The 25,705-nt window shown below is 33.0% G+C and overlaps 4 protein-coding genes across 4 annotated transcripts; 2 read left to right on the forward strand and 2 right to left on the reverse strand.

Moving 5' to 3' along the window:
- The first annotated feature begins 239 nt into the window (after positions 1–239).
- LOC112092570 (isoaspartyl peptidase/L-asparaginase 1-like) lies at positions 240–3,110 on the forward strand. The gene is made up of 4 exons (XM_024169073.1): positions 240–455; positions 1,522–1,755; positions 2,209–2,295; positions 2,493–3,110. Exons 1-4 carry the CDS (start codon positions 297–299, stop codon positions 2,964–2,966), a joined length of 954 nt encoding a protein of 317 aa, XP_024024841.1. The 5' UTR covers positions 240–296; the 3' UTR covers positions 2,967–3,110.
- Positions 3,111–3,716: 606 nt separating this feature from the next.
- On the reverse strand, positions 3,717–8,476 carry LOC21399719 (probable galacturonosyltransferase 11). The gene is made up of 2 exons (XM_010103348.2): positions 7,887–8,476; positions 3,717–5,564 (listed from the first exon to the last, which is right to left on the reverse strand). Exons 1-2 carry the CDS (start codon positions 8,037–8,039, stop codon positions 4,110–4,112), a joined length of 1,608 nt encoding a protein of 535 aa, XP_010101650.1. The 5' UTR covers positions 8,040–8,476; the 3' UTR covers positions 3,717–4,109.
- Positions 8,477–14,434: 5,958 nt separating this feature from the next.
- On the forward strand, positions 14,435–17,951 carry LOC21399720 (ADP,ATP carrier protein ER-ANT1). The gene is made up of 4 exons (XM_010103349.2): positions 14,435–14,732; positions 15,280–15,554; positions 16,573–16,944; positions 17,378–17,951. Exons 2-4 carry the CDS (start codon positions 15,291–15,293, stop codon positions 17,687–17,689), a joined length of 948 nt encoding a protein of 315 aa, XP_010101651.1. The 5' UTR covers positions 14,435–14,732; positions 15,280–15,290; the 3' UTR covers positions 17,690–17,951.
- A 1,507-nt stretch (positions 17,952–19,458) lies between these two features.
- Positions 19,459–21,692, reverse strand: LOC21399721. The gene is made up of 3 exons (XM_010103350.1): positions 21,350–21,692; positions 21,086–21,168; positions 19,459–19,752 (listed from the first exon to the last, which is right to left on the reverse strand). Exons 1-3 carry the CDS (start codon positions 21,690–21,692, stop codon positions 19,459–19,461), a joined length of 720 nt encoding a protein of 239 aa, XP_010101652.1.
- Between the last annotated feature and the right edge of the window lie 4,013 nt (positions 21,693–25,705).

Genomic DNA, 25,705 nt, shown 5'->3' on the forward strand with positions numbered 1-25,705 from the left:
CGAGTATTAAATATTTCATTTTATTATATTTTTAAAATTACACTTAAATAAATAAATTAATTTTTTTATTAAATTATTATTATTATTATTATTATCATTATTATTATTATTATTCTCATTCTCATTATTATTATTATTATTATCATTCTCATTCTCATCATTTTCCAACGCAACTAAACTCACCCTAAATAATAATCAAGAGAGTCCACTTACTCCAAAGTCGAAACTCTACACAGAAGAGAGAGAGAGAGAGTGCGTGAGTGAGTGAGTGGGAAAAGAAAGAGTGGTAGGTTGTAATGGGGTGGGCCATTGCACTCCACGGTGGCGCCGGCGTCCCACTCGCTCTTCCACCGGAGCGCCTCCTGCCTCGCGAGGAAGCCCTCCACCACTGCCTCCACCTCGGCGTCCAAGCTCTCAAAGCAGGAAACTCTGCCTTGGACGTTGTCGAACTTGTGGTACATAAACACATACATACATATACATACATATATATAGATACAAACACACACAGACATATATATATATATATATGTGTGTGTTTGTGTGTGTGTGTGTGTTTTTATTTGGTTATTTCAGGTTTGAGCCATGCCCAGATGTTCGGATTTGTAATATATATGTCTGTGGTTGACATGCCTATATAGATGTATACATATATATCTATTCCATCTTCTTCATCTTGGGGTTTTACTTTTTTATTCTTTTTGTTATTATTTATATTTTTTTCAAAGGGCATGAGGTTGTGAAAGATCATGATTCATCCTTAATTTCTTGAGTTTTATATGGAAAGTTCCATATCTGATGATTTTGTGATTGAGTATTCCTTTCCGTTGGTCTTCTTTTGTATAATATACTATTATTTATGCACAAACGTACCTGGTGCTTGTGTAAACTTTTATATTATTTTGGGTTTTTAGCACATTTACTCCTCTAAATTTGTCGTGGTTCAGCAAATTACCCTTTAAATTTTTAATTTTAGCAAGTTACACATGAACTTGTAAATTTATTATAATATGCCCCATTTTAATGATATTTGTGTTAAATTAGTGTCCAAAAAGTATGTTCAGCGAAAAATTTCAACATCACAATTCAAGTGTAACACAAATCTTTCAATTTCTCAACTTTTAATTCCTTAAATCTAACAAATAAATATGAACAAATTTAGTAAAATATGGCACATTGTAATAAATTTACAAATTTGGGGGTTAGTTGCCAAAATAAAAAATTTAGGAGGCAATTTACTAAATCACGACAAGTTTGGAGGGTGATTGTGCTAAAAGCCCTATTATTTATGTGTATAAAAGTTGCTGTTAAAAATATTTATGATTCAAATTTCTTCAAAAGGAATTGATGAAGATCCTCCATCAGTTTTAAGTATTTTATTTTTTATTTTCCTGCTCTGCAACGCTTATCATACTAGTTAAAAGTATAAATTGGTTTTTCCTAAGGAAGATTTTATGTTAGGCCTCTGTACTAGGTCTCTTTTTCTGATTAGTGCCCCACTTTTTGTATGGTTTCTTTTAGGTCCGTGAACTTGAGAACAATCCACACTATAATGCTGGCAAGGGATCAGTGTTAACCAGTGAAGGCACAGTTGAAATGGAAGCATGTATTATGGATGGAAAAACCAAGAAATGCGGTGCTGTTTCCGGTCTCAAAACCGTCGTTAATGCCATATCCTTGGCACGCTTGGTCATGGAGAAAACTCCTCATATCTACCTTGCATTTGATGGAGCTGAGGCATTTGCAAGGGAACAAGTAAGTCTTTCGGAATTCAGTCTCACAAACTGGTTGCTAGCGTGGTTGGTTTTAGGATTATCAGTGTTTAGTCCCGCAATTATTAGCATTGTGACAGTTTGGTACTTCTACTTTTTTGTTTTGGCTGATTAGATTAGTGTATTTATCATCAATTTTAGTACAAAGGACGAAAACTACAAAAATTATTAAGTTCAGGGATTAGGGACCAAACTGTCATCTCTTGAGAAGTTCAGGGATTGATGCAGCACCAAAAATCCATTAATTAATTTTAACCTCAAATTTAGGTGACATATGTAAGGTTTAATCCAAATAACTGAAGAACAAAGTTAAAAGTTAAAAGACACATTTATCTTCATTGCAGTACAAGCTTCAATAGAAGCTGAAGAACAAAGTTAAAAGTTACACTTTTTTGTTGGACTTTCTTGTAAGGTTCTGTCTTTCTGAACTTTCTAGGGTGTTGAGACTGTGGATTCAAGTCATTTCATTACTGCAGAAAATATTGAACGGCTAAAGCAAGCAAAAGAAGCGAACAGAATTCAGGTATCTTCTTTAGCATGTTCTGTTTCTGATCAATTACCAATCTTAGCTTTCAGAACTTAATAAGCAACTTCTTTGTTGTCCCCTCCCCCCCTCTCGGGTTAAAAAAAAAATTGCATAGGATACAGTTAGTAGATATCAATGTTTTCATACACTTCTCTGACTGTGACATGGTTACTTACTGCCATAACTGTACATAGCTTGATTACACAGAACCGACTGCAAAAGCTCCGAAGAATGAGAAACTGATAGGGAACGGTGATAGCCAACTCGGGACAGTTGGATGTGTGGCAGTTGATAGCCAGGGGAATTTAGCCACTGCAACTTCCACTGGGGGACTCGTCAACAAGATGGTTGGGAGGATTGGGGACACTCCCATCATAGGAGCAGGAACCTACGCCAACCATCTCTGTGCAGTTTCCGCTACGGGGAAAGGTGAGTCCATGATCCGCAGCACGGTTGCAAGGGACGTGGCGGCTCTCATGGAGTTCAAAGGCCTTTCTCTCAAAGAAGCTGCAGCCTATGCTGTGGAGGGCGTTCCAAGAGGCACTGCTGGCTTGGTTGCCGTGTCTGCCACGGGAGAAGTCACTATGCCTTTCAATACGGTGGGCATGTTCCGTGCCTGCGCCACTGAAGATGGCCATTCGGAGATTGCAATATGGCCTTCAAAGTAGCATTGTGTAGCGTTCTTGATTAGCTCAAGTTGTTTCAACGTGAGAATTTGTTTTCTGCAAGGTTTTCCTGCATTAGATTTTTCTTGTGTCTGATAATTTGTCTACCATCCTCAATTTGGTTGACTAATAATACAAGGAACTATTTGGTTGGAAATCTTATGTTGGGACCGTTTTAATTTTCTTCCAAGTACAAAGAGAACGTGCATGTGTCAATCATGAGTAATGTCTAGCTAGTTTTTCTTGCAACTTTAATTTCTTCTCTTTGTTGGTAAGTTCAAGCCAAGGACCAGGAAACGACTATCATATAGTACAACCGAAAAAATTGAGTGTCTCTAAATGAGTGTCAGTGGCATTCTAAAACAAGATTAGCAACTCTGAGTCTAATGAAATTAGTGAAACGTTCCATCATAACAGGCTGTTACATCATTGTGAAAATCAAGTAGTTTATGATCTTTGCCTCTCTGGGCTCCTGCGAATTTGGATTAACAAAACTACAAACCAACTGTTATAACGGGAAATCTAATCTATATTGGTGTTTGGGGGAAGAAAAGAAAATGAGTGTGATCCAGATTTCGAAAAAAGAAAGTGTGGATTAGATTCCTAGTTCAAATTGAGAATTGTGGTTCAAACCTGTGAAACAAACAGGTGTGCTTTCTGTGATAACAGTCTATCAGTAGGGTCATTTCGCTACAATATTGCGCCAAAGAATGTAATTCTTAAAAGGAAACCAACAAGCATGAAATTTCTCTCAACATAATGACTGAATTTCTCTGGCACAAAGTTAAGAGGAACAAAGGGGGAAAATGTTTTTCTTACAACATAACTTAAAACGAGATGATAATTATTACAAGAATTGCTGAACAAATAATTCAACAGCTGGTTAGAAGGGGATAAACCAAAACCCCCACCAGCCAAAAATGAATCTCCCACACTTTCTTCTCCTAGTACACTTAAGCTCTCTAATGTATAAAAAGAAATCTTTTCTCTTGTAAAAACACTATAATGGAAAAAAGAAAAGGATAGCTCCCTAACAAAGTCAAAATTTTCTACTTCTGACTCTACAATAGTTTGATCCCAGGTTGGAAGTTTAAAAGGATTGAGGATCACATAAAGTCCCGGCAAGCAAGAAAGAAGTAGCCCATTTTAACTTGTGATGCATTCTCGGATGTATGGTTGGCTTTGATTTACATACCGTTCCCACAAAGGCTTGTACCTGCCGATGGCCAACCTGAGCCATGGCTTCATGTTCCCGTTGAAGTGAATGACAGCCGCACTCTCAATCAAACGATCGTCAATGTTCAGATCATAACCCAATCCCAACACATGCCATCTCCGGTCAAGTGGTTCTGTCAGACCATAAAAGGTAAGAAGACCAGGAGGAAGTGTCCCCAGCTTCCAAAGCGTCCCATCAGCATTCTGCTCCTGCCAGTAATGATACCGAGCAGTTACATTCGCTTTTCTCCAAGCGATCAAATCAAATACATTCATGCCAAATGCCCATCCACATGCTTGGGAATCAATTTTGGAGCTGATGACTGAATTCGAGAAGTTGAGATACTTGTAGTACCGGTGAAAGGCTTCAAGACAAGTTTCTACTGCTCCATTAACATTTCCATGCAGATCCAATGAGAAAAGTGGGGTTAGATCCTTCTGGACAACGACGTCATCATCAAGGAAAACCACCTTCTCCAGCTGTGGATAGATCTGTGGAATGTAGAACCTCAAGTGATTCAGCAAAGACAGATACTTGGGGTTTTGCAATTTCATCTCAGTGTTCGATTCTTGAAACCCCCCAATGTAGTAGGCCCGTGAATCTGGATTGAGAAGCTGTTTGACAATAGGAGCATAAGAAGCATTCAACCATGAGAGTTCCTCAATATTCTGCACTTCTATCGTGGACCCTTTAAAATCATTACTGAGGAACCAAGCCTGCATTGCGCCGTAGCTGATTCCATTTGTGACGATGTGGAAGGCGAGTTGTTTTGGATGTTCGGCATTGGAGACAGTAGAATTGACAACCACTGAAGTGGCCAGCACATTATCGGAAAGTATGCAGAAATGGTAAAGATTGTTATCCACAAGCCGCGGAGAATTTCTCTTTTCATTTGCAAGTTCCTGAAGATGAGGCTTCACAAGCCAATCAGCTGTGACCTTAACATTCAAGCAATGGAGGCTTTTGGGTAACGCTTCAGCTGCTAATTGGCCAAACAAAGTGCTTTGAACAGTTGCTGCGTTCGCTCGTTCTTCAAGGGCTTGAATGTGAGACTTCATTGTCATTATTGTGGTTGCAACGTCATAATGGGCGTCTTGTGCCTTAAATATTAGAGATGATAGGCTTTTAATTATTGATTCTGCTTCCTCTAATGTTATAGGCTCACCCCTCATGGCAGCTTTTGAAAGCAAGAGCTGGCAGCTTCTGATCTTTGAGCTAAGCTGCCAAGCAAGGTGGAGGTTGTTATGCTCTTTGGCAATAATGACATATGCTTTGGCAAGTGTTACTTGCTCTGCCAACTGCCGGGAAAATGAGGTAGCGCTTAATATTTCCTGAGTAAAATTTAAATCTTCACGGGCAACCTGTTCCATTCTTGTGTTCTTCTCCTGACATTGGATGTCAGATGTTAATCAAGCAGTAGATAATTAATTAATCATACAAAATTCTATCCTCCGAGAAATACTCGTTTCAAAAAGCACAATCAGAAAAAGATTCAATGGGTACACAAGTAAATCAACCAAAGTAGCTATGTCGCACAAAATGGTAGAAAGAATGCATTTAACAGCCAGTATTAAAAGCTGAAAGCACCAAATATAAACTGCACGAGACGCTTCGCAAAGGAAAAAAAAAAAAGGGACACGCGTGCACACACACAACTGCAAGAGACACTCACAGACGCGCGCATGCACGCACGCACGCACACTCTCTCTTTTTTAATATTGACATCAACCAAGCCAATAAACACTTGCAATATTGACATCAATCAAGTCAAGAATCATGATACCTTAAACCACAGAAATGCAACCTACAATGTTTTGTCAAAGAAGTGATGACATTCTCAATAAAACAAGGATGAAAAATGTAAAGAGACTCTGTTAAATTCTGATCAAGATTTACATTCATCCATAGTTTAATTTGGTTAAGCAAAGGCTTGCTAAATCTGCAGATAATTATCGTTAACACGTTTTAATCATACTCTTAACTAGCAAAGACACATCTCTATCATGATTTAGCTTAACCATAGGAGGAAGTGCAGACAAGTACATCTCTCTGAACTGCTTGAAATAACATGAACTCTCTCTCGACTCTTATTCATAACTCGTAGCCGTCCTTGAAAATTCCTCCAAATCTTTTTATCTCAAACTTTACATAAGCTACCATCAAAATTTTCATTTAGAATATTACAATTATTAACTATCATCAAATCTGTAGAGCATTTCATGTCCCGAGAATAAGGGGATCACTTAAGTACAACTGGTCAGGAAAGTTATAGTATGTGGTACATCTTTTTCCAACTTCAGTTATCAATGAATAAATAAATGAGCTCTGCAAATAAAAATGGTTGAATAAAAAGATCCTAAACTTGCAAACCACAATTTATTATATATATATATATATAAAGAAAATAACCTAAAATTGCATGTAGCCCCCTACAATGCTGACATATATGAATATCATATATGTGTTATCAAAGATTGATAAGAATATGATACAGTTCCCAGTTTGGCATCCAAAACTAAAATTCATTATAATGGTAAAAAAATGGAAAAATCCCACCCTCCCGAGAGGCCATACTTATTATGCAAAAGAGACCATGTTGCAGAAGCGAGAAGCCTCATGTAGAATGGATCTAATACTCAAGAACATAAAGCTCACGTGTACAGAATTTTAAATAACAAGCTTCATGATGAATATCACGTAGAGAAAATAAAGGCCACATATAATTGCCAATTATATTGAAATCACCATGTAGTTAAACAGTCTATGTCCCGCTGATGAATGACTCTATTTCAGAATGTTGCAAATCCAACGCATACATGAGAACATAATTGTGATAGAGCCGTCCACTAATTTTGTTAAAACAGTGACCTGCATATGTAACAGAGCAGTTTTCTAGAAAAAAATATTTGTTTCTATTGACCGTGAATGCATGATGTTTTCAAATCACAAAATGATTCATTGAAGTTTGAATGTTTATTTTCTTTCACAAAAAATATAAGCAGATTCTACCCCTTTGACAGGACCTATTCCGATAGAAATTTCAAAGCAGAGGAACCTTTTGGCTGTTAAGACTTAGGGAAAAAACTGTACAAAACTCATTTTCCATAGGACCATAATCCCATTTTGTGTGCAAATGCTGCTACATTTGCGAAATTCATGCATTATAAAAACCAACACAGAGACATGCAAACAAAGTGACCTAGATCACATTCGATCTGTATGTGATCCGTACGTGATGCTAATAAGAAAATTTTATTAGCTTCCTTCTGCTCAATGCTCTATGAGATGCAACACTAATAGAATCTTCTCTAAGGCCTGAATAATCAATAAGATTAGTACCATAGAGAAGCACATTGTAAAGGGCATAACTAAATGATGCTTTAGTTCGTCTACCAACTAGAAATGCACTACAAAGGTCCCATTTAAACCAATAATTCAATAAATCAAAGTCAGAAACCAAATTTGTGATCAAGCACAAAGCCTCCTCTAGAAACAACGAGTTCTAAACTTGTACTACAAACAATACCCAATTCTCCATTTCCAAAATTCATAACAAATGATTCAGCAGAAGATTAAATTCAATCCAAAAAACACAGTTTCAAACACATCACAATCCTACGCACCAAGATCAGTCTTAATCAAATTGAAAACAAAATTAGACTCGAAAAACAGCAAAAACCAAGAAAAGGGTATTCCCATATTCTTACCAATGCCGGCTGTTGGACCCGATCTTCATTCTGGTTATGGTGAAGCACGAACAAGAACAGTCCTGCAATGGATAACAGCCCAAGAAGCACCCAGATCCAATTCGGAAACCGCCTCCGAACCGGGCGCCGAAAATCGGCCGCCCGCCGCCGCATCTTTTTCGACGACTCCCTCCCCCAATTTCACCACCAAATCAACAATTCAAATCGACCCATTTCCAATACTCAACCCAAAAATAAGTACAAAACGAAATTAGGCCAAAAGGCCTCTCACTCTCAACATACCAATCAACTCCGTTGAATTCACTCAATTGGGTCACAGACCCAGCAATCAAAATCTCAACTTGTAGCGTCTAGTATCAACAAGTTAGCAACTTTGAATCGATATCTTCCTCAATTCGTCTTCTTCTTGTTTTTGGTTTATGAGTTCGAATCTGGAAAGAGTTGAAGAGAGGGAGAGAAGAAACAATCAGTGAGACAGGGCCTTTTTTGCAGCTCAGAATCGAAGATGGGAAAGCAATGAAAATTGGGGAATAATAAGAACCAGAGAGGAGTGACGGTGATCCGCGTAAAACAGAGAGAGAGAGAGTAAATCAGTAAACTAACGCTCTTGTGAATGTGTGAACAATGCATGTATATTCGTCTGTTTTTTTTTTTTTTTTTTTTTTTTTTTTTTTTTTTTTTTTTGGGAAGGGTAAAATATATGAGATTTTGGTTCTGTAAAAAATATTAGATTTTTATGGTAGGCCTTAAAAATATAAATTCGCTAAGTGTTTGTTTTAATTCATTGGATCTGATTAGTAGCTCTCTATTTTTTTATTTTAATATGATTTTAGTCAGATTTAATATTTAACACCTTATAATGATATTTTAAAAATATATATAATGAGAATAATAAAAGGGACTTTAAAAAAAAATAATATAAGGGATTGTTTTTAGGATAATAAAAAGGGAATTTAGGCCCTAAGTAGAGAGGCACATGATACTGAGCACGGGACAGTATAGAACCCTTTAGGCACCACCAATGACTTGAATTTTATGCATTAAAAACCATGATCATTTTTGGATATTAATATTACTGCCCACAAAATATTCATGCTTAGTGCCCAACATTAAAGTTTCTTGGTTAACTTTTTTATAGCACTATACAAATATTTTATAAAATAGAAATAGTTTTGATTTTTTTAAAGTCACGTTTATAGTACCATACTTATTAAGCATAAGTCATAAGTATTACCAAAAATAGGCACAATAAATGACGTTATTTCTGTAATTAATCACTGAAATAATCTAATATCACAGTTGCAGAAAAAAACAAACAAACAAAAAAACGAAATCAGCATTTTTTTATGAACTAAAAAAGCATTTTTTTAATGAAATAAATTGTTTAGTGTATATAAAAAATCAACTCTTAAAGATTTTTGTACTTTCTTTCAAATACTTCTTTCAATGAATCATAAAGTTTGACGTGAGAAAATCTTTCAAGGAAAAATGGGCATTTTATCCCAAACTTATTTTTTTATTGGACAATAGCAATATTATGCTCTATTAGTCTTTGAATAACCATACAATTACATATGACTTCTAATATTTATATAATTTAGATAGATGAACATCGATTCATCTCTTGATTTTTTCTGAAGAAAAGAGCGGATAAATAATCTCTACATTCTCCTAAAGGAGAATCCGTTTTAGGGAGGCCGCCTCCCCCATCACCCAATTTATTCCATTTTTTTTTTCCATTTTTTTTCTTTTTCTTTTTTGTTTTTTCTCTTTTATTTTTTGTTTTTTTTGTTTTTTTTGTCGTCCTATCTTTTTCTATTTGCATCTTTTAATTTTTTTTTATTTATTTCCTCTCACTTTTCTATTTTTTGGGTTGCATCCCCTCAAATTTTAGTATCCACTTTATTTTTTTCCCCTTAGTTTGTTTTCCTTGCAGCGTTTTGTACGTTTCTTCCCTTAAATTTCAGTAGGAAATTTATTAGTGTTCCGAATGCATTATTTCCTAATTTTGTTGCTCTACCTTACTAGAAAGGAGAAAGGGAATACTCACCGTTTATTTCACTGATTCTAATTTAAAATTTGAGTTTTATTACAGTAAAAAACTCTCAGAAACAGTTAAATTTAATTTTTTTTATTATAATAAAAAGTTCTCACATAAAATTATATCTCAACTCAAATTAAAAACTCAAATCAGCGAACTAAACGGGTCGTTTTTATACGGTAAACATGCCAACTTGAATATTGGTGCTTTGCTGAGCACTTAAAACACTATTATATTTATATATCTTGGTTAAATTGGTTTCCACCAAACTCTAGAAAGAAATGCAAAATGTTGGGTTTGGTGAACCTTAACTACCGTTGTGTGCTTATCATATAAAAGGCTATTAGTTTGACTGTCATTTGAGTAAGGCAAATAAGCTATCAATTCTAAAAAGATTGGTTTCATAACTATAATCTTAACTTTGGCTGTCTTTGGTAGGAGAATCTTATTCATCATTGAGTAAAAGTGCCTGTGATGTCATTTTCTATGTAATCTCCATGTAACCGATGTTTGGTTTAATAAAATTTGAAATAAAACCTTTTTATATTTGAAGTAAACTGAAAGAGGAAATTGTTGGATGTGCGTTGGCTCGGAGGGAAAGAAAATAAACAAATAAAATACAAGTATATGTCCTAGGTAAGAAAAATAGAGAGAAAAAAGAGGGCCTTGATTAGCATAAATTTTCTCTTTTGATCCCCTCATATATACTGAGCGTGATTAAATTTGTAGTTTTTTTTAAAGGATTTGAAATTATCCACCGAATTCTTTTCATCTTTTTTTTTTCCCCCCTCTTAGCAAACAAGCTCAATGTGAATGCAAATCAAGAGTAGAAAAATGTTAAGATTAAAATTACACAATAGTGTCAATAATCACTATTTGTATTAACTTGTACATTTTTTTAGGCTAAAAAGCGCCCAAGACGCTTAATCAGATGTCATTCTAGAGGAAAGGATACGTATATAAAATTTGTTGTAATAATAGTAATAATACAAATAATAATACAAATAATAATAATAATAATAATAATAATAATAATAATAATAATAATAATAATAAAGAAAACGAAGTTCCATCCTACAACATGGTTAGATGAAAAAACCAACGCAAAACTAATATGATATGAATTCTATCAAAAGAAATCATTAAAAACACAATTATCAATATATGGATATAATATAATAGAATACAATAAGAATGCCTAAACAAAGGATAAATTGCACCCATGGGCTTTTTGTCATTTACACATCGGATTCGAAACTAAACTTTTAATTTTAACACTTGGGACCTTAAATTTCAAAATATTTAGCAATATCGTCCAATCAGTAACAAACGACAACTAATGGACAATAATTAGGGGCTCAGGATCTAACTTTCCAAGTAGCGAAAATGTTAGGGTGCATTTCCGTCCATTTAATTAACCTCCATTAACTATCGATCAAAATTGCAACAAATATCCAAATTCAGGGTCTCATTTGTCAAATTAAAAGTTTGGGATCTAATTTACCGATAAATTTAGCTTACATCAATATAATTACCCCTACAATCAGTAACAAAATGCCCTTTTAATTTGAAGATCAAACGGATATGTAAGTATATCGTTTTATTTTATAATTCAAGATTGACTGAAGTTGAAAATGTACAATAAATGACTAATGAGTAGGATCTCTACTTATCAATGTGATGTGGGGTACCTGATTCGTACATGTTCTAATGCTCGCCTTTGCAAATACATACACAGATCTCCTTTTTTTCATTTGCGATTTGTGCTTTTGAGATCTTAAATTGCAAAATCAACAAAAATATACCGTGCTTTCGGCTGTCGGTTGCGGCCTACTTTGACATGATAAGTTAAAACGACATGTCGTATGTTATTTTGTAGTTGTCCATTACTAACGGTGCCGAACGTTTCAAATGAGGTTTTTTTTTCCCTCCTTTTACTTCCATATTTCAGCGGTAAGAACTCTTCAAAAAAACTCGCTCGTTATGTTTTAATCGTTAAATTAAGTTTTTAACAGTTAAGTTTGTATAACTACGTATTAAAATTTCACAATACACTGCATAAAATTACTCTCTAAGTAATCTAACGGTTAAAATACAAAGCAATAGAGACTCTTCTTACCTATTCTTCTCCTACTCTGCAATCTTCTTCTTTCATTTTTTAATATGTTACCTTCATAAATATTTTTTCTCTCTAATATCCATGTTAAAATAATTTATTCTCATATTGTATCCATTCTACACTTATAATACTCAAGGAATTTTCTCCACATTAATAAAACTTGTCGTCCATACTTCTTTTTTGTTTACTTGTTTTTCTTTCTTTTACTTATCCCCCCATTTTTTAATTGTTTACTTATATTTTCTTACTATACATTCTCTTTTTTTCTTTTTTTTAGTTGCGCCTCTGATAAATATTTTTTTCTCATTGTCCCATTAAAACAATTTATTATCGCATATGTCCTTATCTAAACTTTTTTTGAAGCGACCTTCTCAACTATGTTTTTTATATGTACCTAATAAATAATTTTTTAATACACACGTACATATATACATACATACATCCATCCATACAGACATACATACATACATCCATACATACATACATCCATACATACATACATACATACATACATATATAACATCCCTTTTTCAACGGATCTCCTCAGATGATGAAACATTTCACCCTTTCTTTTCTTGCTTTTGGCGTTTTGATGAAACATGCACACATATTTTTAGTCCTTTTTTTTACATCTTTTTGGTCCATCATTTTTTTCCTTCTCACTTTTCTACTTTTTTTTTTTTTGAAAATTTTATTTATACTACCTTATTAATGTTTTACAAAATGCTATTAAAATTTTCTATGAAATCTTTCGGGCGCGGTTTAAATTAATAAATTTCAAAATAAGAAAGGATAATACAAACACTAATTCACAAAATATAAAATTATGCTATAGAAAACACAATATCAATATATTTCATCACTAAACTCGAATGAAACTCAAAGGAAGATAGAAAAAAGAGACAAATACTCTTACGAATGCAGGGGTTTTAGATTTTTACTTTTTACTCTTGATTAATATCCTTTAGTAAAAAAACTATAATACTATATTAGTCAAAAGGATATTAATTAAGAGTAAAGTGTAAAAATCTTATAACAATACATTTAAAGAGTGAATTTGCCAATTTTCTCAAAAAAGATAGATTATATTGGACTCCACAAACAAAAAACACTAACATTAGTATTGCCAAGCAAAATCTAAGAACAATAGACTGAGAAAAAATATTTCAATTTAATTTTAGGGACTTTCTCTGATCATCCCTACAAAATTACTCTCTCTTCCTTAATTCTATAGGTAAAACTACCTTTAAATTGAAAAAATGGTGTTCCAATAGTCAACTTTCCGTCAAATTTTAACGAAATTATTTACGTGTGGTGCACATGACCTTATTTTAGAGTGAAGTTACAAAAATAAGCTTAAAAATATCCATAAAAAACATCAAAATAATCTTGACCATAAATTTTATATAATCTTAATCTTAACCATTTTTTCCAATTGCTTTGAAGTTTGAACCTAGCCAACAGGCTAGTTACACTTAGAGCAGAAAGTTTGGACTGTCCAATCCGATTGATGGCTCAAAAGAGATATTCAGACCGGAGAATCAGCCGTAAAAAGAGGAAAGCCGGCTCAACCTGGTCCTAAAGTTGGGTAGGGCCAAGCCATGATTAATTTAGATTTTTACAAGTAAAATTTAAAAAATCAAATAAAAATCAAATAAAAGACTTAAAGTCAGCCTGAAAATGGTTTCGAGCATAGATCATTGTCCCAACTCAACCTGAGATTTGGGATTGCCAATTTAGCTTAGTTCAAACTTGCAGTTCTACCACACTACATGTTTAATATCTTCCTTGCAAGCAACTCCATACTCGTCGTGAGCCTTATAGCTTACGCAACCCATCTCAGCCCTCCCTAAGAGCCTTATGTCTCTGGTGACGACGCACGCTGTCAGATTCTTCTTCATTTTTTAGTTTATTTAAGGAGGAGTTTCTTTAATAGGATAAAAAAATAAATTATCGATAATTTATTTTTAACTGTTAAATCTGTATAAAAAACTATTTATTCTACATATTTTTTTATTTAATGTATAAAAAATTATTTATTTTATATACTTTTTATTTAATATAATTTTGACCATGATTAGAACTAATCTTATCAAAAGGAAAGTCTTGTGGTATATAGTTCCCTTTTAAGACTACTTTCAAAAGTTAGAGAACAAATCTGTTTTTTTTTTCGTTGTTGACATTTTTTTTAGTGAACCGTCAAATTCAAGAGGAAAATCCAAACTACAGAACGGAAACAGGAAAAAAAGGAAAAAATAATCCAAAATTTTAGAAAAATTTAAATCAACCAAATACATTGCCAGAACAAAGTACAAAGTACAAACAATAAATAAATAGATATTAAAAAAATTAAAAGTTAACAATAATTATAAATGTTTTATCGTCGTTTTCATACGTTTGTGGCCTCGAAGCTTTGGAGGCCATGAATTCACCCCCAAACGGCCGTCCCTCCCCCTCAAATTTCCTCCATTGGACACTGACCCTCCTCCTCAAATTCACCAAACCTTTGATTTTCAGTTTCATTTAAATTCATTTATCAATAAACACCTTTTTGTTTTGAAATTTGTATTTTGTTGTTGTGAACTGTAAACCACTAACGCTTAAGCCTATCATCTTCAATTTGGTTTGGTCCGAAAACACATTGAGCCTTCACTTTCATTTACTGTTACGTCTCAATAAATTTCAGGTACTCAACTTTTATTTATTCTCCTGTTTCTTTTTAGCTTTGTTATTGGGTTTGCCTGTAAAATTTGTTTGCATTCTTGTTCTGTTTGGGGAATTTTCATGATTTTCGTTTCTTGGGCGTTCTTGATTTTCTTGTTTATAGATATCTGGATTCAATTGATATTTAAAAGTAAATAGGATTGCTTTTGATTAGAGATTTGCTGATTTTCGATTTTGACATGTTTCTTCGTATATATTAAAAAAAAGTGTTGTGAATAGTGTTCTGAGTAAATGCATTTTGTATTAGATGGAACTGAATTTGGTTTCTTTATGGCGTTTCTCCATTGAAGAAGTTCAGAGACATTACTCTAAACTTGATTATGCTGAGTTAGAAGGATTCCTTTCTTGAGTTCTTTTGTTTCTTCTTTCTTGTGTAATTTTGTGTCATAATTTTAGATGAATTCTTAGTTGTTACCTTTATTTTGCAGTTTTTCTCCCATATTGAATCTTTGAAGTTTTTGTTTTTTTGTTTTGTTTTTTGTTTTTTTGTTTTTTTAAATCCATTGCAGGGTTTATAGAAATGGCAATGAAAAGGCAATCTGAGAAGTTCTCAGCAGATTTTGCTATGGGAGGAGCAGCAGCAGTGATTGCGAAAAGCGTAGCGGCTCCCATAGAAAGGGTGAAGCTTTTGCTTCAGAATCAAGGAGAATTGATAAAGAGAGGGCAGCTTAGGAGGCCATACGTTGGTGTTGGTGATTGCTTTAAAAGGGTATTAAGAGAGGAAGGTCTTTTGTCTTTCTGGAGAGGTAACCAAGCTAATGTCATCCGGTATTTCCCTACTCAGGTACCTTTTCAGCTTCTTCTATTTACGTTTCATTTCCCTGTTGAAGTATATTGATTATAATTTTTGAACTGCCATTTTCTTTCCAACTATGATTCGTGTACTCAAGTACATTGAGTAGGAATCATTAGTTTGTTCTACATATTGATTTACGCTGAATGAGATGCTATATTGAGGCGTTTCTTGCAATGCCCTGCTTTACATGGATTTTCATGTTTAAGCGTGTGTTGCTTCTTTGTGAGATTTTCATTCGTATGACGTTGTACGTCTTTTTAAGTAGGTGACGATTTTCTTTCGTTTTCCATATTTAGTGTGAAAACCCTTTGCCTTTGTTTTTATCCTTAGTAAAGTTTCCGGTGCTTTTCTTGTCATAATGTTCTGTCATTCGTTAATGCAGAAAAAATTATGTTGCTCATGTCCTCGTAAATGATCAGTGATTCACTAGTTTCTTCTTTCTTTGTCAAAGGCAATAATGATACAATCCATGGCCTCTCTATTAAGAATGTAGAAGGTCCTTCTAGGGGGACCCGAACACAGAATTTCATCTTCTTATTCCGGTGCCTCACCACTTGGTTACACCTGTTGTGGCGCCTATTTGAACTTAGTTATATCAGTATTTAGCATCAAATAAGATCAAGATGAACTTGTTTTATGGTGCTGATGTGATCTTATAGCATAACAACACATGCTTGACTTTTGTACCATATGTTCATGCTGCACATTATGTTGGAGCAGCCAACACTAAGTTGATATTAGGGCCCTGATTACGTACTTCCAAATCGGTGTGCTGTAAGGATGTGTATCACTCAAATTATTCAACTGAAATTATTATTGTTTTTTGTATACTCATACGCGCCTTCCTTTTTGGCTTTTCATCCATATGTAAGGATGTCTGTAAGCTATAATGAGGAGTATGATTCAAATTGTTCAATAATATCTTTTATGCTTTCCACTTGTTGGGTTTTTGATCTGCACATTACAATGCTACCAATTTTTTTACCAGATTTTGGATTATCCGTAGGCTTTCAACTTTGCGTTCAAAGGTTACTTCAAAAGCATTTTTGGATGCTCAAAAGAGAAAGATGGATACCTAAAGTGGTTTGCTGGAAATTTGGCTTCAGGAAGTGCTGCAGGGGCAACCACCTCGTTGTTTCTATATCATTTAGATTTTGCACGTACACGCCTAGCAACAGATGCAAGGGAACATTCAGTTAATGGTCAGCGCCAGTTTAAAGGGTTGATAGATGTTTACAGAAAAACCCTATCAAGTGACGGAATAGTAGGCCTTTATCGAGGATTTGGGGTTTCGATAATTGGAATCACCCTATACCGGGGCATGTACTTTGGGATTTATGACACTGTGAAGCCTATCGTCTTGGTTGGTCCATTTGAGGTAATCATGTCGTCTTCTGGAATTGTTTGCTTGATATGTGTTATAAATTCAAGCAGTAGTTAATTTTAATCTTAACATCTAATTAAAAGCATTTGATCTCGACTTTGGTAAATAAAGTTTGTCCGGAAATATGACACTAGCACACAGCGATTTAGGCCTCCTATGAAAACTGGATAACAGTACCAAAAACATCTGTGGGTCAAATGATTTTGAAGATTTGTTTTGTGAAGACATATATCACATCTCCATTTATGGTTCGTTATATTTTTGCAAATTTGTTCATGGAACTATTTGTTAATTAGCAATATCTATGTATCGATATATGACGTATCTACATGTGTAAAACATGCATGATTGTGATATAATAGAGAAAAGCTCTCATGAATTTGAAGCCGAGCTTCTTAGTAATTTTTATTTTAATAATTTCCTGCAGGGTAATTTTCTAGCTAGTTTCTTTTTGGGCTGGAGTATCACAACAGTCTCTGGCATTTGTGCATATCCATTTGACACTCTTCGGCGGAGAATGATGATGACCTCCGGACAACCCTTAAAGTATCGCAATGCGATTCATGCCTTCACTGAGATCCTTCGCCTTGAAGGTTTCACAGCATTGTACCGAGGAGTCACCGCAAATATGCTCCTTGGTGTTGCAGGGGCTGGAGTTCTCGCGGGACATGATCAATTGCACCGAATTGCATACAGACACGGTTACTGTCTCGAACCACGCCAAACGGTTTTGAAGTGAAAATTTGGACATGAATTTGGATCTGTATACTAGTATTCCATTTTGGTGGGTTTATGCCTGGAAATGGCAAATTCCATGAAGCAAAAAAGAAATAAAAGGCTGTGAAAGCAAAGGGAGGAAATGCTTATCTTACATGTATATTCCTTGTACAGTTAAATTACATTATATCATTGTTAGCATTGCGAAAATGGTTGAATTGTAGCTCACTAGATTTGATGGTTATGACTATGTACAAAAGAAGTAAAATTCATTCTTTCCAAAATGTTAATACCTTTTATTTTCTTCTTTTTTCCCTATTTAAAAGAAGTACTGGATGAAATCAGATGGGACAAGAAACTTTAAAGCATTGTTAGTTATGATGGTAATGTATCAGTATACGTGTGGTAATAGCTCAATACAAAAGTTACATGACAAAAAATATGACAGATGGGTATCATCTATGTGACAATTCTAATATACTGTTATGTTAATGGTGGTACATAGAATTGATTTTAGGACCATGGGGTAAAAGTTTCATATTATAACTGAACATACAAATATGTTCTTCTAACTTACAATTTAAATGACCACTAGATCAAACAAAATGAGATAGGATGAAATTGTACGGATCTTTGATTTAAGAGGACGCAACTGGTTTGATCCTGTAAAAAAAAAAAAAAAAAAAAAAAAAAAAAAAAAAAAAAAAAAACCCAAAATTAAAAATCTCAGAATTGATGAATCATGTAACATCACTTCTTCCCTTCAATATTTTCGTACCAATAGAAAAGAGATTGACATAAATGTTGTGTCAAATGTGGTAATAATTGAAATGATTCATTTGGCTAATAATTGTCTAATTATTAACAGTTAAACTTGGTTGAGTCGACTTTAATTTACAATGGGAATTTTTAGGAGTTTGAATGAAGCACATTAGAGTAAAAGAATCTCGGTATACGGCAAAATTTTTTATGATAAATTGACAAAAAGGAATCATTCCTTTATTAAAGGCCCATTTAATTCGTTGATTTGAGTTTTTAATTCGAATTAAGATGTGACTTTATGTATAACTTTTTACTGTAATAAAAAAGTTAGATGTAATTATTTTTGAGAACTTTTTACTATAATAAAATTCGAATTGATGAAATGAACGATATCCTAAATGAATAATGACATTACTATTACGTGGCTTTGATTAGAATATTATTAAATTTCCATGTATCAACTCCCTTGTTCCCAGTAATATTTGTTTGTGCTAATATAAAATTAGTGGTGCTTAAGGTACTTAGTGGAGACCACGTATATCTTTGAATTAGATTTATCATCTTAGACATATAGAAAGTCTGGTGCTCAAAATTGCTTTTATGCACTTCTAAGAGCTAGAAGTACAATTTGCACATAACATTATATTGAATATTCCCTATCAAAGGAAGAGGAAAAATGTCTCAAAAGCATCAATAATCAATAATCTTGTGTATACACTGCTGGGGCCGGAAAAAAAAAAAAAAAAAAAAAAAAAAAAAAAAAAAAAAAAAAAATAAATGTACTCTTAAGTGTCGTGAATGCGAGATCATCGTCGTTCATTTATATAAATTCACAAAAACCAACGGCCCAAATTGTGTACTTCCGACCCTCACAAGTTCATTTAGCATTCCTCTAACAATGGTTAGACTTATTGCATTAAAAAAACAATGGTTAGACTTGGACCAAGGTATTTTGTGAAAAGTACTGATCTCATGATGACCAAGATTAAAACATAACAATATAACATATATATTCACTTCTCCAAATGATCAAGCTAAAAGCCAAAAGTTCTTGTGACGCTTGGTGGTTATCAAATAGCCTCCAAGTTTCCTGTTCTTCCTCCTCACGGCAATGGTCATGCATGAAGCGTTTTCTATGCAGTACTCAGCAACGTCTCGTCGTTTCCCATTTCTTGACCACCTCATTCTCATAATTAGGCTCCACCAAACTGACCTCTCTCTCTTTTGGCCAAGGACTAGTAGAGACACTTTTTGTCGTTTTGCTGCTTCCACTATTATTGGACCTCTTTCCTTCCCTTGGAGCAATTCTATTTCAACTTTCACCTACATATAAATATATTACTTTTGTCACTGGGATTAACTAATAATTAAATAATAATAATAATAATAATAATAATAATAATAATGATAATAATAAAATAAATAAATAATAAATAATAATAGTAATAATTCATATCCTCTTGTCCCAATATATATTGTAATGACTGATAGACTTTAAATAATACAATTTATGCATTTAAGTCAAAAATTTTCCTAGAAAATATTATGTTATATTTTATGACTGAAGGATTTATGGAATTAATATCAATTTTCCTAAATTTTGTAGTAGATTTCATGCTAAGTTCATGTTTTACGATCAAATAGATTCGATCGATAAATTCTCACCGTAATTTAAGGCGGAAGAATTTTCAGTGCATATACAGTTTGAGAATCTTAATTCCAAGAATCTCCAAGCACAATACAATGTTAGCAGCGTACAAAAAAATCCTTAATTGCCGAACAGTTAGGTTGAAGTCACGAGAAAAATACTTATAGTAGAAGGGTACAATGTGAGCTCAGGAGTTGACACCGTCGGTAACATTGTCATTCGCGGGATATAATGTAAAAAAAAATTAAGTTTAGAATTTGTTTAGTCTAGAATAAATTTCAAGATTTGAAACAGTTCAAAATATTACGCGAGTGAGAATTTAATGTGTTATCAAAGTAGTCGGGGATTAATATTGAACCGTAAATAAGCAGTAGAAAAGGAATTGTCAGAAACTAGAATTTCCTGTCGGCTAAGTATTTTCTTACATTAGGTATAATTTTATCAGTTTTAAGGGAAACTTAAGAGATGAGACAAAAGTACAAGAGTGGGTTAAGTTTAGGTTGGATGAGATGTGATGTGATGGTGGTAGGTGAAATTATGAGAATATTAAATTTTTAATATTTAGTAGGGGACTATGTAACTATTGAAGATATAAACAAAATATATATTTATATATGTGTTTTTTAAAGACAAAATAAGTTGAGTGGGGTTAATAATTGGCTCCATAGATAGATATATATTCAACAGAAAACCATTGGTTAGGCTATAACGAGCTACTATTAATATTGGAGCATCTTTTGTCTATTTTTGAATAATATCTAGTTGGCAATGCATTGCTATGATTGAACTATTCATGCACCTGTACAAATCTAGGCATTATTAGTTGACTTGTTAAATAATTAATAATAAAAATGTTTGGTTATCCATTGAGTTAATTTCTTAATTAAAGACTTGTCATAAAGTTTCTGTCTTAGTCTAGATGGAACATCTAATATGTGATGCTTCAAAACTTTATGACAAAAAAAAGACCCTTTTTGATTATCTAGAAGCAATTAATATTACACTTACCCCAGGCCTTTTCCTTTGGCAATTATTTTTCATGGAGTGAAGAAGTTCAGTGACCCTTAGATTATTAACTTTCCCATTTGAATCTGCACCCAAAAAAAAAAAAGAATAATCCAACTTAAATTTCATCTCTTTAAAAACAAGACATTTATACATCATGATGAGTACTAATCATCATGACAAAAATTACTTAATTAGAAGATTATAAATATTACACTTATTATTATTATTATTATTATTATTATTATTATTATTATTATATCTCACCTTGTTTAGCGGGCTTGGAAACATGAAGAAGAACAACTGTGTCCTGACTTTGAACAGTGTGGGAAAGTGCCCATTCAAGAGCTCCTTCGGCCTCAAGGCTTGAATCAACCACAATCATTATCTTGTTCCCACTAATTTTCTCTTCATGGTCATCAACCTTTTGCATGCTAAACTCTTCTGATGATGATATTCCTCCATTAACACTACTAGTACTATTGTTATTGTTATTGCTCAGAAACTCGGCTTTCTGACCGGTTGACCCGAAGGAACTCGATCTTGGTTTTACGCGGAAACAGGCGCCTCCCAGACGGCCAATGCACAATCTCCCATATTTTCTCCCCATATTTTTCTTGGCACTAGTTTCTCGGTAACCAAACAAGCAAAACTCTACAAGGTGCAAACCCTACAGTTTTCCAATATTACTACCCCTTCTCTTGACTGAGAATAAGACTGAATTTTTTCTCTTACAAAGTATCATCAGCATTGGAATCATATATATATATATATATATGTATGAACTCTACATTTATGTTTCTATATATGTTTATATAATTCTATGTGTGTGTTTGTTTCGTTTTCTATGTGGTGGGGCACTTTCTTGAATACGTGCTTTCCATGAATTAACACTTATGTGATTTTGTAGGCTTAAATTTTCACATATGGTTGATGCCATGCATTTCGCAAAGGTGCTGAGTTTGAGAATTGGGACTTTTTAATTATTATATTCAGATGGAGAAGATATAAATATTATTGTCGTATTGCAGGCTGTCATGTTATTAATTTGCACGTCTGTGTTTTGGCTTGGTCTGCCGAGTTTAGAATTCTAGAATAAAAACGAATCATCAAAGTTGACCTTTTTGTCACGTTTGCATAAAGAGGATTATTCTTGATTGTGATTGAGTTTTTGACATATTGATCATCATATGATTTTGCCACACGGATGATTGTTATTAGATTTGAGACACGATTAAAAGTGATGATGAAAATTGTATGGGGTATTTCTTAGAAAATTATCGTCAATGTTTCTTCCGTGAGTGTTTTTGGGCTTATTTTTCAATTTACAAATACCGACGGGACTTTTATATTTACTCACTGAAATATTACAAATTATGGCCTTTTAATCGCTCAATTTAAAAGGAATATAGGCAGGAGTGACGCATCAATAGTGAATACATACATACATACATACATACATATATATATATATATATATAAAAGCTGATGAGGTATGTGTGTGTGTGTATGTATATCTTAATCCTAATCATTTTAGCACAAATTAAGATTTTAAGAAACGTTCGTGTCAATCATAAACGTTCAAGGACCACAGCAAATTTTGGTTTGCCACTTTGGTCATTAAATTAAAATTTGTGACATTTTAATTAAATGTAAAACATGAATATCAGTTTTTTATTTTATTTTAAAATAATGCTATCTTCTTTGCAAAATAAAACTTCAAAAACTAACTTGACTGTAATTCCACACCCGATCACTCTACTACAAAATGAGAGTACTTTAAATTCCCCAACCTTCAAATTTAAAAGAATAATAATAAATAAATAAAAATAAAAAGTTCAAGGGGTGATTAGTTGAACGAAATAAATGGTATATTTGGTCGGACATTGTAGGCACGTATAACTATTTTAATTAATAGTATGAGTTAGCTAATAATTATTATTACAAAATCCGAATTTAGCTAAGCTGTCTGGTTTTATAGTTTGGTAGCATTACATAAACATCAAAAATATTTAAGAGTTGATTTTTTTTTAATGAACAAAAAAGTTTATAAAAAGGCGACCGATATTAGCATACTTCCTGATATTATCAAAGGGGTCTTTTGACAAGAATATTCACAGAAAGCTCTATAAGTTGTCTTTATCCATCGGACAAGAAACGTGTCACCTCATCCCTATTAAATGTGTTAATGGTATAGTTATCATGAGGTTTGATCCCAGATACTTTAAATATAAGCCTTTATATATATATATATATGCTATGTATATAAACCATTATATTTAATACTCTAAAAGATAATGAAAAATGAGATATACATTTTAAAAATGTATGATTAGGATTTCTACCTCTTACTCTTAATTATTAACTTTTTTAATCAAATAATTATAGGAATAAAAATTCAGACTCATACATTTTTAAAAGTAAATTCTGTAATTTTCTGTGGATAACTCAATATTTGAACTTGTAATTACAGCATTGACGATATTCAATTGCGGCTAAGCCACTACACTCGATGGTACTAGATCGTCGTAATTCACAAGAAATGTCATACCGCTTATAATATCTCTCTTAGATAAATAACTAGAAGATTTGGATGTATATTTGCCAGATTGCGAAATCATGGAAATGGAACAGCGATGCGCGGTGGTTTGTTGAGTGGCATTAACGGTGTTCCTTATTGTTTGAATATGTGATGAAGTTATCACCAATCTCATTATTGGTTAATATTATGAGAGTTCCTTCAGTGTTCTTATCTTTTTAAAAATACCGGTATTTTTTACTTTTTTAACCCTCAGATAGAGTCAAAATCACATTAGATTAAAAAAATACGTACAATAGATAGATTCTGTTACATATCTGATAGTTAAAAAAAATGAGAAACACTGATATTTTTAAAAAGAAAAAAAAACCAAATAAAGACTCTAATATTATATTACGGAATCACTGGTTTTGTGAAAAGATGGAAATGTAGTTTCCCCTCAAAATAAAATAAAATAAAAAGGAGAGATGCAATCAAGAGTATTTGAGGGAATTCTAAAGGTATAAAAAGGAGAGATGCAATCAAGACAAATACCCCTTTATCTTAATGAATTTCTGTGGCGGCTGAAAATGGGTGCATAGCTCAAGAGTGGAACACTGTGTAGTGTGTTTCTTGTTTGTTTGCGTTTCTTCGATGTTGCTCTTGACAATATAGAGTAGAGGTGTCTTAATTCTTAATGCATATCTTTGAAAACAAAAACTCTTTTCTGACTTTTGCAACTCTAGCTTTGAATAAACATGTCGATCTCTCTATCAAGTGAATTAAGCAATAATATCAACGATAACCAGGAAGAATTATGTCAATCCAGAAACACATCCCACTATGTTTTTAAGCAAAATTCAGATATCTTAAACGATTAAATTTGTTCCTACTTAAGTTAATTCCTATTATATAGTAAGAGCTACCAAATCTAACAAACAATTAATTAACCATATTTCTTAAAATCAAAACGATAAAGACAACTTTAAAAACCATACAATGTTAATATTAAAAATGTATCTTCACATTTAAAAACCATTTCGATACCCTTAGGTTAATTATTGCAACATACAATGTCCTTTTGATCTTTCACCTCTAAAAACATATTAAAAAAATATAAAAGAAAAAAAAATGAAAAATCCTTAAATAGAACTATACAAAATAAAAACTAAAAATTAATTTCTAAAAAACGTAGGGAAAAAAACACAAATATGGTTTTCAGATCTCTCCACCCCCGTCATCGACGACCTTGGCCCCCCGTTGGCACCCAGCTCTGCTTTCCCGCCTTCGATCTACACCGTGGTATATATCCAAAAGAACCCATTCCTTGTCGCGCCCAACAAGAAGTGATGCCAGCCCATCACCTTCGCTGCACGACGCCTGCACGAGAGAGAGATCTCTTGATGTTTAAAATTTTGGTTGAATCAGTAGAAGGGTAGAAAAGACCTTTTATATCCCAAACATCAACCTCAGGTTACCAAAATAACGGTTTTGTTTTAATTATTTTTTTATTTTTTTTATTTTTTTTAAATGTGAAGGTGTTTCTTTCTAATATTTTTTATTTTTATTTTTATGAATGACAGAGAGTTAATTGATATCAGACCCACTAAAAAGATTGTCCTATAAAATTAAAGGGAGTGATGCAATATAATAACAGGAAGTCAAACTTGGCAATTCTATTATGGTATATAGAGACAAATATCTTTTAAAGTGCATGAGTCTGAATTTTTATTCCTTACTCTTGATTAATATCTTTTTTAGTCAAATAACTATATTAGTCAAAAGAGTATTAATAAAAAATAAATGATAGAAATACAAATTCATACACTCTAAGAGTAAGTTCAACAATTTTCTCATTATCTTTCTATTTTCATGAAATTTATTCTCTTTTTACTCTTGCCACTAAATTTATCACTTGTTAAAGGTGAGATAAATTTTTCTCAAATAAAAAAAAAATCAGATTCATGTATGTGACCAAATTAAGATCAATAAGCCTCCTAACTATATTACAATGTAAATTATAATTGTATTTTATAAATTGAATAGTAGGTATTTAAATTGAAACTTGACAAGTAAACATGATTATTAAATAATATATCCAAAGG

The sequence above is a fragment of the Morus notabilis genome, unplaced genomic scaffold, assembly GCF_000414095.1.
Source record: "Morus notabilis unplaced genomic scaffold, ASM41409v2 Scaffold261, whole genome shotgun sequence".
Taxonomy (NCBI): Eukaryota; Viridiplantae; Streptophyta; class Magnoliopsida; order Rosales; family Moraceae; genus Morus; species Morus notabilis.

Bases quoted from the DNA above. Each gene is read 5' to 3' on its own strand.
- LOC112092570 (XM_024169073.1), top strand. From the start codon at position 297: ATGGGGTGGGCCATTGCACTCCACGGTGGCGCCGGCGTCCCACTCGCT. The intron at 456-1,521 runs GTACATAAACAC...GGTTTCTTTTAG, and splicing joins TGGACGTTGTCGAACTTGTG to GTCCGTGAACTTGAGAACAA. The intron at 2,296-2,492 runs GTATCTTCTTTA...AACTGTACATAG, and splicing joins AAGAAGCGAACAGAATTCAG to CTTGATTACACAGAACCGAC.
- LOC21399719 (XM_010103348.2), bottom strand. From the start codon at position 8,039: ATGCGGCGGCGGGCGGCCGATTTTCGGCGCCCGGTTCGGAGGCGGTTT. The intron at 5,565-7,886 runs GTAAGAATATGG...ATCCAATGTCAG, and splicing joins GGGTCCAACAGCCGGCATTG to GAGAAGAACACAAGAATGGA.
- LOC21399720 (XM_010103349.2), top strand. From the start codon at position 15,291: ATGGCAATGAAAAGGCAATCTGAGAAGTTCTCAGCAGATTTTGCTATG. The intron at 15,555-16,572 runs GTACCTTTTCAG...GATTATCCGTAG, and splicing joins TCCGGTATTTCCCTACTCAG to GCTTTCAACTTTGCGTTCAA. The intron at 16,945-17,377 runs GTAATCATGTCG...AATTTCCTGCAG, and splicing joins TCTTGGTTGGTCCATTTGAG to GGTAATTTTCTAGCTAGTTT.
- LOC21399721 (XM_010103350.1), bottom strand. From the start codon at position 21,692: ATGGGGAGAAAATATGGGAGATTGTGCATTGGCCGTCTGGGAGGCGCC. The intron at 21,169-21,349 runs GTGAGATATAAT...TTTTGGGTGCAG, and splicing joins TTCCAAGCCCGCTAAACAAG to ATTCAAATGGGAAAGTTAAT. The intron at 19,753-21,085 runs GTAAGTGTAATA...ATTTATATGTAG, and splicing joins GCCAAAGGAAAAGGCCTGGG to GTGAAAGTTGAAATAGAATT.